At 39.4% G+C, this 11,023-nt stretch overlaps 1 protein-coding gene across 3 annotated transcripts in view; it reads right to left on the bottom strand.

The window, feature by feature from the left end:
• LOC107687250 (tyrosine-protein kinase receptor Tie-2-like) overlaps positions 1-9,600 on the bottom strand; it is a 30,215-nt gene extending 20,615 nt beyond the window's left edge. For all 3 annotated transcript variants that reach the window (XR_001634110.1, XM_016484503.1, XM_016484502.1), the window contains exons 1-9: positions 9,446-9,600; positions 6,545-6,847; positions 6,331-6,441; positions 5,878-6,033; positions 5,043-5,174; positions 2,948-3,085; positions 2,618-2,740; positions 2,384-2,529; positions 2,125-2,269 (exon numbers count right to left, since the gene is read on the bottom strand). Coding sequence is in view for 2 of the 3 variants with exons in the window: in XM_016484503.1 (XP_016339989.1) it covers positions 2,125-2,269; positions 2,384-2,529; positions 2,618-2,740; positions 2,948-3,085; positions 5,043-5,174; positions 5,878-6,033; positions 6,331-6,441; positions 6,545-6,847; positions 9,446-9,497 (1,306 nt within the window). In the remaining variant the exon portion in view is untranslated. The remainder of the gene's footprint in view (positions 1-2,124; positions 2,270-2,383; positions 2,530-2,617; positions 2,741-2,947; positions 3,086-5,042; positions 5,175-5,877; positions 6,034-6,330; positions 6,442-6,544; positions 6,848-9,445) is intronic.
• Positions 9,601-11,023: the final 1,423 nt, after the last annotated feature.

Here is an 11,023-nt window from a genome sequence, read left to right on the forward strand (position 1 = left end):
AGACGCTGCTGTGCTTTCTTGGCCAGTGCTGTGGTGTTGTCAGCCCAGGAGAGATCCTCTGTGATGTGCACACCCAGGAACTTGGTGCTGCTCACCCTCTCCACAGTCACACCATTGACGGACAGAGGAGCATGCTGAGTGCGCACTCTCCTGAAGTCAACAACAATCTCCTTCGTCTTCTCCACATTCAGAGAGAGATTGTTGTCACTGCACCACCCGGCCAGGCGGATCACCTCGCTCCTATAGTTTGTCTCATCTCTGTTGCTAATGAGACCCACTACAGTCGTGTCATCCGCAAACTTAATGAAGAGGTTGGAGTTGTGTGACGGTGTGCAGTCGTGGGTCAGCAGAGTGAAGAGGAGGGGGCTCAGCACACATCCTTGGGGGGCCCCAGTGTTCAGTGTGATGGTGCTGGATGTGTTGCTGCCGACCCGAACTGCCTGAGGTCTTCCAGTCAGAAAGTCGGATACATTGTATTTACGAGTTGAACGCACATGAACGTAGCCACAAAGTCGTTATTATGAGTGGGAAACTCGAAATTTTCTTTAAGTCCTGAGTTTCCAAATTGGGGGCATGTCAGTGAAAAAACGTGTTGGATGCAATGGACGCATGCAGCCAAAGACTATAGATATGCAGCATCTGTATTGACGGTAAATTTGTTGAAATTAATAAAATGATTATTTTTTGTAATGTACAATAAAACTATTTAAGTTACATATACAAATATTATATTATTGTATAATTACCATAGAATATATGAAGATTTGGTTCCAAAACGCTATAAATCCATTTTGATTAATTTGAGTAAAAATGTGTTTTCTTTACCAAGAAAGTGGCGAGATGAAAACCACTATTTTCTGTTTCAAACTTTCACATAGCATCTTTAGGTTATAATAACATTAAAAATTAAAATCCAGATTTTGGTTTTCAAAGATTTATTATAAAAACAGATTTTTTTCCCCCCCAAAATGCAATAACTCCATTGAATCAATAGAAAAGTTATTTTTCATATTGAAACTGTTGTTAATACACAGCAAAGTAAGTTGATCCACATATAACAGCCTCTGAACTTGGTCAATACTAATCTTATTAATAGCTTACGTTTCTTTCCCACTGCAGAAACCACCACAGGTTCATCAATGGCGTCAACATTTTTTTTAGGGCTGCACAATAAATTGCATGTGATTGTCATGCGCATCTCGTCAGTAAAGCTGGTTCTGTGATTAGTAGCAAATCTCCATCATGTGCTTTCAGATGGAGCGGCATTACACAGAGCCGTAGATCACTGACAAGCTACGCAATATCGCATTCATAATCGAAGGCGATTCATCTGTGTAGCTTGTCAGTTACTGTTTACAATGCGTGGAATGGTGCGCCGTGATTGGTTGAGCGGATGTATCGCATTCTCCAGAAAAGGAAGACTTGCGTTTGTCACAGTTTGGAAAGATAGGGAAAAAACATGACAGAATATCATGGCGGATATCGCATTTTGCGTAAAATTAAAAATTGACTTTTCAATACCGACCAGATATAATACTGATTTTGGCGGAAACTCAACTTTTTAAAAAATGGCGTTTATGGCGTTTTGGAACCACACTCTTCAAATTTTCTTATTAGAAAAACTCTTCATAAAATGGTTCAGTTTACATCACCTTCATAAATTGAATAAAAACAGGAAAAAGCGAAAACACAATGGTGCACATTCTTTATTCATTATTTAGTAGATGTAGAGTTAATACAATCGTTGAATTTTATGTAGAAAAGGTAAATTGCCATCTTGTTCCAACCAAAGTGACTTGAACGCACCTGATGTCATACTGACGAGTTATCAACAAACGTCCCAGGGGGACTTGAACAAAGCATAAAGCCCTTTCTCAGTTTAATATTTTTTGTGATTCTATAGGCAAACAATCTTGGAGAGGCTATTTTGTCTGCTAATTTTTTCTTCATACTTTTACAAGGTTTTATTGTAAATATTTACAGTCAATATTCCCACTATGGACATTGCTGATTTCATAACGCTACAGCATTTTTGGCTCCTGAAACACTGTATGTTGTGATTGTTTGGGACTTTTGCTGGGAGGAAAATAGAGACAGACCTTCGGGAACTTTGAAGAATCTCACCTTTGACATTCACAATGAATTCTTTCTCCTCCTGATAGTGTTTGGTTTTCACTTGACACGACCAGCGTCCAGCCGCCGACACAGTGATCTTCTCCACCCTGAATGCTGACGTCGTTTGATCATTTTCCGTCTGTGTGTCCACTGCCTGAGAAAAATGAAAGAAGAGGCATTTCATGAACAAAGCAGCAGCTCAAGCAGATCAAACCTCACAGCGACTCGTGCAGAACTGGTGCAGTGATGTTATTGAGACGAGACTCACATAGACAGTGGTTTTGTCCGGTTTGACCAGGGTTATTTCCCCGTGTAAAGGAGCGGGCTGGCCTGACGCAGAGCAGTTGACTGTGTATGTGATGCCTGAGTTGAGCTCGATGTCTCTCAGACTGCTCACGATAACAGGTCTCGTGTCTTTCAAAGAAATCACAAGCAGACAAGGATTCAGCCCAGAGATCTCCCAGAAACACAGGACGGTTTCTTTGAAATCAATGATTTTCACCTGGTTTCTGACAGCGAGCTCCGTGCCTGCCTTCACACACACATCCTCTGAAGCGACTGCATTTGCTCTGTTCACACTCACACTTCTGTTTACAGTCGGCGCCATAATAACCGGCCGGACAGGCTGGAATCACAAAATCCAAATGAAAAGAGTAACAAGTAATATTTGAACAAAATGTTTGTAAAGTTTTTATTTTCATTGCACACAATTCAGAACACCTTCAGCAAAACTAGTTCACAGTAATACTATTATTACTAGCATTTAGACACAGTAAAATGAGGAATATTAAATTGAGCGTCCTCCCGCGTGTTAAACTGGAATTCCTCTCACCCTCGCTGCAGTTAAAGCCCCTCCATCCAGACGCGCAGGAGCAGCCGTACGGGTCTCTGAGACAGAAGAGCAGAGAACGACAGACTCCATCCACACAGCGCTCCTTACAGCTCCGGCCGAAGCGGCCCTCACCGCACACTACACACACAACACAACACAATCACACATCAAATACACAACACACCAAACAAAACACACACAACACAACACACTACGCACACACACACACACACACACACACACTACACACACAACACAACACACATCAAATACACAACACACCAAACACAACACACACAAGACAACACACATCAAATACGCAACACAACACAACACAACACACACTACACACACAACACAACACACACTTCACACACAACATAACACATACTACACAACACACACAGCACAACACAACACAACACAACACAACACAACACAACACAACACAACACACACAAACACAACACAACACAACACACACAACACACATCAAATACACAACACACACCAAACACTACACACACAACACAACAGACACTACACACACACACAACACACATCAAATACACAACACACACATCAAACACAACACACCAAACACAACACACATCAAATACACAACACCACACACACTACACACAACACAGCAGCCTAACACTAAATATAAACATGTCCTACTTCCTCCTCATGTTTAAACTCTGAATAAGCGCCATTGACCCATCATATATTGATCATATATAATATATTGACTCTTCATGAAATGAGCCCTAAAAACCTGTCAAAATAGGGTCTGATTCATAAACCGATCATGTGAATATTACTGTTTTTCTCGATTGCTTAAACACGTTTCTTGAAATTGTGACTCCTTTTCTCGAAACTCTAAACACAAATCCATAACTTCTCACCCAATTCCCCATACTTCCTATTTTCAGGTCAAAATGAAGCTCTCCACTCAAAACTATTCAATCTTGCTTAAAAAAAAGTAATTCTTCCTCAGACATGACACACAAGCCCTCAGAAACACACACACAACAACATAGTCTTACACACTAATGAGATCAATTCATAACAATGTTGCAAAAACCTTCTTTTGGCAATCAGGTATCATTTTACAGCTCAATGTCTCTTACAGTATACAACATAATTAGAGCAGATACATGTTATAGTAAATATAGCAGATACAGTGAAATTCAACAATAAGCTTTACAGTAAGAAAATATTATTTTCATTACACTGCTGTAAATAGATCTTACAGTACAGTAGAAAGGAAAAGGTCAAATACCAAAGAATTGCATATGAACACAACAGAATATATCTCTCCGTCATCTCTCAGTTCTGCAAAAATACAGTACATGTAAGAAGTACTGTACTTGGCTACAAATCAGTTCAGCAGTTATGAGTTTGAGGGTACAACTTGTTCTTCAGTATTTACTGTACATTTATATAAAAAGTAAAAGTTCTCTCATCTGAAGTTCTGCTACTGTTCTGTCATTATATTTGATCTGTAAGTAGTACTGAAAGCCTGTAGATGAGCCTCTAGGCCAGCTGTCCTCATGCACAAGAACATGATCAACTACAGCGCTGTGTATTTCATCAGGAATAAATGTCCTTTGACCCCGTCCCCTTCAGTTTTCTTTTCCCCTCCTCTTCCTCTTTGTCTCCCACTAGTAGGATTCATTTTCCAAATCACATAATCACCTGTGCTCCTTTTTATATCATCCTGAGATTCTGCTGTGTCATCAGGTTTGCTACTCAATGTTCACACAGGGATAAATGTGTGCTATTTGTGTTAATTTTGTGATTATTGAGGTAGTTATATTGTGAGTTTGTGTTTTCTAAATGAGAACATGGTTAAACCTGTGCAAAATGATGCCGTTCTTGTGTAGAGTTTAGCTGAAAACACTGAGCAAATTGGAGCGTGTGTGAAAACAGGTGAAATGTGTTAAAAGTTTTGAGAAACGTGTCTTTGTTTTAAAAAAAAATTGTGCCAAACGAATGAGTTATAGTGTGTTAGCAATTGAGAAAAACTGTAAAGCTAAACATGGCCCCTGTAATACACATGACCATTGAGTATTTGAGTAAAGATTGTTACCTGTTTCACAGGTGGGCCCTTTAAACCCCGGAGGGCAGATGCATTCACCCGTCACATCATCACACACGCCTCCGTTAGCACAGGACAGACACGATTTCATGCAATCTGCTCCCCATAAACCAGCCTTACAACCTGTTAACCACACAACAACTGACCATTACTCAACAGAAGCCCTTATTCTGCTGAAAACACATACGCTTCTTTAACTAATATTTTAACATTCATATTTGCAGAAAAAAGTATATATAATTCAAAACCATTATTATAGATGAGCAAATCACTAAAAAGACGTGTATAGAACAGATCAGAAGTGTGTTTGAAGTCAATATAACGTGTTTTTATTCTTCAGACACCAGCAGATCACTGAATAAACCATAAGACTGAATGCAGACTTCTTTAACAATCTTTAATAATCTCTTCATAAAGAATTATTGCGTTCAGGTCAGTGGAATGATTCATTGTGTTTATTCATCACATATTTGTCAATAAATAAATCAAGACATTCAGTGAACACTCTTAAGATAGCATGAACATGATACAGTGAGAGATGCAGATGCACATCCAGCAAACAGTTTTAAGCAGCCTAATCGTTCTAGAGAGTCCAGACAAATGTATCAGGACTCACAAATCCACGAATCACTGAATGAGCAATTAACCAACTTAATGGCCAGTAGTGAAATATTTATAGTGCAACTTGCAGAGAGGTGAAGAGTTATTAATCTTTACGATCATGACACTTGTGATTTAAACATCAAGTGCATAGATTTTACACATTACCAGACACTTTACCGAGAGTGATAGTGTTTGGTAAGAGACCATGAAGTGAAGGACTTACTCCTGACGATCAGTCGGGTTATTGCTGAGCTGAATGGAGCTTCAGAAATGTAACGGATCGCATATATACCAGCATGACTTTGGGCTTTTGCATTGATTATTGGGTAATTAATTACATCCATGATGTCCTCTTTGGGTGACGAGTGTTCAAAATTTCCTGAAAAACAAAACAACAAAAAAACAACAACCGCTAGAACAACAAAAACTATAATGTTACTGATATTCTTGATGTTTTGCCAGAAAAACAAGGATTATGTGGTAAATACTGAACACATGTAAATGCAGTTTAAAAAAATTGAAACTGTAAGCCAAAATAAATAGAAGCAAATAATTAATAATAAAAGTTTAAAATCTTTATAGTGCCTGTATAGAGACTTATACTAGATTACTATAAAACAAGGCACAGATGTTTGTTTATATTGTTTATTAAATGTTTATTAAACTGAGTTCCCACCGTTTTTATAGATGACTGTATCCTCTGGTAAATATGTCTTTCTCGAGTAAGAGATGTTAACGTCTTCGCCTTCATTAACAGTGATTGTCAGAGATTCAGGGAGGAAAGCAGCTGAAGGAAAAAGAAACAGTTGAACCCCGTCAGTGTATGCATATACATACAAGTCTTTCTCTTCAAAGGAGTCAAAGCACTGCTCGGATATCAGTTTTATTACCTTCATGGAGCATCTTGTAGGTGTAGATTTTACTCCTGCTAGAGTTTTTGAGCTGGCAGTAAAAAGCTCCAAAGGTGTGATTGCGGGACATCCAGGTGATTTTAGCGGCAGAGTGGTGGCTTCTGTCCGGTTCAGTGCTCAGGACATGAGCTTCCTGATCAGGATACTCGTGGCCCAAACTCAGCGATCCGGTGCCAGAAACGGTCCAGTCACTGCTCACACACCGGAGAGATGGCAAGTTCACCGAGGACACGACCGGGTCCGGATTAATCAGAGTCACGTCTGAGATGTCAAGAGCTCTGCCTGCGGAAACATAACAGGAATCATCATTATTTAGTGAATCAAAGAGCCATTCTGGCTTAGGACTGTCCTGCAGAATGAACCTCCTCAATGAGCTCTTCTGGTGACACAGCAACATCTCCAATCAAGTCAAGTTAAGTCACCTTTATTTATATAGCGCTTTTAACAATACAGATTACAGTAAATACAACTTAACCACTGATTTCTAGTCGTGTCCTCTTTTGGAAGGCCAAACAAAGTAGTTTCACTTTCACAACGAAACACACAGCGACTCTACAACATGGCGGAGAATAAAAGTTACGCCTTCTTTCTTTGCATGAACATTTGGGCGGCGTTATGCAAATCTTCCCACATCGTGACGTAGATGTGGGGGCGTGTTTAAATTAGGCGTTTTAGGAGGGCGTGGTTGACTCTTAACTTTTATAAAGAATATCTCTTTGGATTTGAGACTTTAGTCTTTGCAACTTTACAGATCTTCTTTATGCACCAAGAGCTTGTAACACTCCAAAGAGAAAGGAAAACTTGAAATCGCATCATATGACCCCTTTAAAACTTTACAGACATACAGTAAGCGCGGTCCACTGAACTCACTGCTGACTAATAATAATGGTGTAAGAGAGTGATTTCTGCTTGAGAAGGGTTTTGAAATCCTCTCCCTGCAGTTGTCACTGTATGTATGTATGTATGTATGTGAAAAATCATGCACTGGGTGTGTGGATGAGATCTTGCATATGGATGTTGCTCACCGATACACACTACTATAAGTGTGTGTATGTGTGTGTGTGTGTGTGTGTGTGTGTGTGTGAGAGAGAGAGAGAGAGAGAGAGAGAGAGAGATTGTCCTAAATATCACAATGTGAGGGGAACATTTCTCCCCAGATTTGAAGCCCTGATCCCATCATTTACTGAACTTAGTGATACTGAGAAAATGCCCTTTTTACTTGGAGAAGATGACAACACAGCTGCACTAGCTGCAAAATATGTATTAACCATTCACAATGTTAGATGTTAAACATGATTAACTCCATACTGACTTACTTTATCTTTTCATTTATTTAGATGGATTTTATTTATTATTATTTATGTTGTTGTTATATATATATGTTAATGCTTTGGAAACATAGTGTTACACAGTCATGCTAATAAAGCTTAATTGAATTGAATTGAATTGAACTGAGAGAGAGAGAGAGAGAGAGAGAGGGAGAAAATGTGTGTGTGTGTGTGTGTAAAGGGTGTTGGGCTTTAAACAGACAACCAAACAAAGCTGTCAAGATGAATGATTACTTGTTTCTTATTGTTGGGTGTAGTAGTACAAACACACACGTCTGATATCATATCATTCAGCTACACACACAGCAGTCCCACTTCATCACTGCGTCATATTTAAGGATAAATAATTGAAGGTGTGCAGCTCTAATTGTAATTGATCAGTTTCATATTCTCTGCCACCATCAGCAGAAAGAAACTGCATAAATCTTTTCATGCTAATTTTGTAAGCATGTTCCTCATAAATGCCTCGTGTGTCGGGTCGGGCTCACTCTCTTGCATTGTTTAATATGTTCTGCTTGCTGGTGATGGGAGTATTTTTGCCCAAAGGGGAGTGAAGAGTTGGCAGAATGAAGCGGGGTGTGGATCTGTGAGTTAAGAGACGAGGGGAGGAAGGTCAGAATGAAACTCAAGCTCCTGCTTTAAGAGGATTACAGAATTAAACTTGCATTATTCTTGTTTATTTATTGAAACAGGAGGAGTACTAAATCATTATACTGTCCACTGTGCACTTTTGTAGTATCATGACAAGGCTCTGGGTTCTTATACAGAAACTCAACACAATAGATTATGTTTATTATGATTGGACACGGGCCATGTATAGCACAAGAAACAGCAAAAATGTATTGTAGGTGGTTACAACACACACACACACACACACACACACACACACACACACACACAGGTTTCCATGCTTAATGGGTTCATTCTAATAATGCTTTTTCTAATGTACAAACTGTATTTTCTATCCTCTTTGCCTGAACCTACACCTAAACCCACAAAACAAAAACTACAGGCATTTTAGATTCTCAAATCACTTAATTCTGTGATTTATACGTTTTTTTTTCTCATGGGGACCTAAAAAAATTCCCACAAGGTAAAAATTTACAGGTATTACTTTCCTTGTGGGGACATTTGGAGCCCATAATGTAGGGAACACCAGGTAAACACACACACACACACACACACATGTTTTTGGGGTTAAGAGCACCCATGTCAAAGCATCAAACTTACTAAAATAATATATGATTAATTTCAACAAAGTATAATAATTTCTAATTAAAAAAAGAGAATTTAAAAACTTTTAAACAAAGTATCACCTCCATAATTATCTGTCCTGGATATATTAAGTGACACATAATGGCATAATAAGTGAACCATAATGCAAAATAATTTTGGATTTTATCAGAAGTTTTGGCTTTTGTTACATAGGTCTGTTTCATCTTAAAGCTCCTTCATGTGCGTCAGAACCACAAAAACAACAAATACAGACAAACCACAGATGCCTCAAGCGCCCCACGAAGCAGAGAAACAGCGAATGAAAACACAGTGTTACCTGTGATCAAGCAGCCAATCAGACACAGCGTGATGGAGGACAGGTGCCTCATGGTCCCCGCGGAGTACAGCCGACGCCGGCCGCTTCGTCCACATCCACAGAGAAGATCTTCTGACGGTCTGTCAGAAAAACCAGTCCGCACACATCCCTCGATTCGGACATAAATGAACTCTCCCTTTCTTTTCGTCCCAGTGTCTCCACCCTCTCGTCTGCCGTCCAGAAACAGGGAGTTGAAGTTCCTTTTTCCTGTTTCCTCTCTCTGTGCTGTGAGGATGGGAAAGGCCGCAGCTCAAACAATCGCATGTCATTAATTGCGGCTCCTGAAGGGAGGCTCCCACTTTTAGACGAGAAAGATATTCCGCAGCAGCCTTCCTGAGAGAATCAATCAAACCTCTTAATCAGACACAGTGATTTTGATCGTGACTAACCAAATTTCCAAGTCAAGCTGTTGAGTGCATGTCTGTTTTACTGCAATTTTATAAACATATTTTGAATGATTGATGACATTCAGATTTCATTGACAGACTCAGAGGCCTTGGGCTGACATCAGAACATGCTGGAGATCTTCAGCAGCAGCAGCATGTTGACCACAAAACCTTGTTTTAGAATCCAAATGAACGGCATGTGTTGCGCTTGGGTTCCCACTCGTACGCTGTAGAAGAAACAAAAACAAGGAATGGACAGACAGCACACAACCAAATCTTATTTAAAACACACTTTCCACTGATGAGAACAAGTACCGTAAAACACAAATAATTCACAGGTTTACCTATGTAGTTTACCTACTAGTCAAGCGAAGTTTGCAAACATTGAGATGAAGTGATGAACTCTGGAGTGCAGAAGAGGAATGAGAACAGGTCATTCGATGGTTTCTGGGAAATCAACAAACACACTGCAGGTGTATCTTCCAGCGTTAGCTAATGTAAATGAAGGTGCTCTGTTTCTCTAGTCTGGTTTTGTATTGTTCTGTCAGTAATGCAGAGTAACAACCTGTGATGGGGATGTTTGGGGGGGATGTTTTCAAAAACAATTCTATGCATAGTTATTAATTTGCTAACTTAAGTCAATCATTTGGTGTTTCCACCCTTTGCATTCTAGAACAGTTTTGTCCAATGTAGCCTACTGTACACCTGTGCACTTTTTTTAAAGTGCGCAGATGGTTTGTTCTAAGATCTTTGAGAAGCCAGTTCTTCTATGGAACGGTTCCTGTAATCCCAGACTGACTCAGTCTGAAAACAGATGATTTTGATTAGTTTTCTGTGGTTCCTCACAAGAATCAATCAAGCATCTAAAGTGTCTGGCACTCATATATTACTTTTTAAATATTACCATTCTTCCCCAAAAATAATCATTACAAAGTCAAGAGTTTGTTTTATTCACAACTAAAACAATGATAGAACTATTTCAGCTTTGGCCACTTACCCACATGTGGTAGGAAAAATATTCTCACAGCCCTTTCACTGTAGGCAGGAACAGCTTAAGGAAGGAATGTTTAGACAGAGCTTAGTTTTTCTTCCTCTGTGTGTAGGTGTGTGTGTGTGTGTGTGTGTGTGTGTGTGTGTGTGTCTGTGTGTGTGT

This window comes from Sinocyclocheilus anshuiensis, unplaced genomic scaffold, assembly GCF_001515605.1.
Source record: "Sinocyclocheilus anshuiensis isolate Anshui unplaced genomic scaffold, SAMN03320099.WGS_v1.1 scaffold745, whole genome shotgun sequence".
Classification (NCBI taxonomy): domain Eukaryota; kingdom Metazoa; phylum Chordata; class Actinopteri; order Cypriniformes; family Cyprinidae; genus Sinocyclocheilus; species Sinocyclocheilus anshuiensis.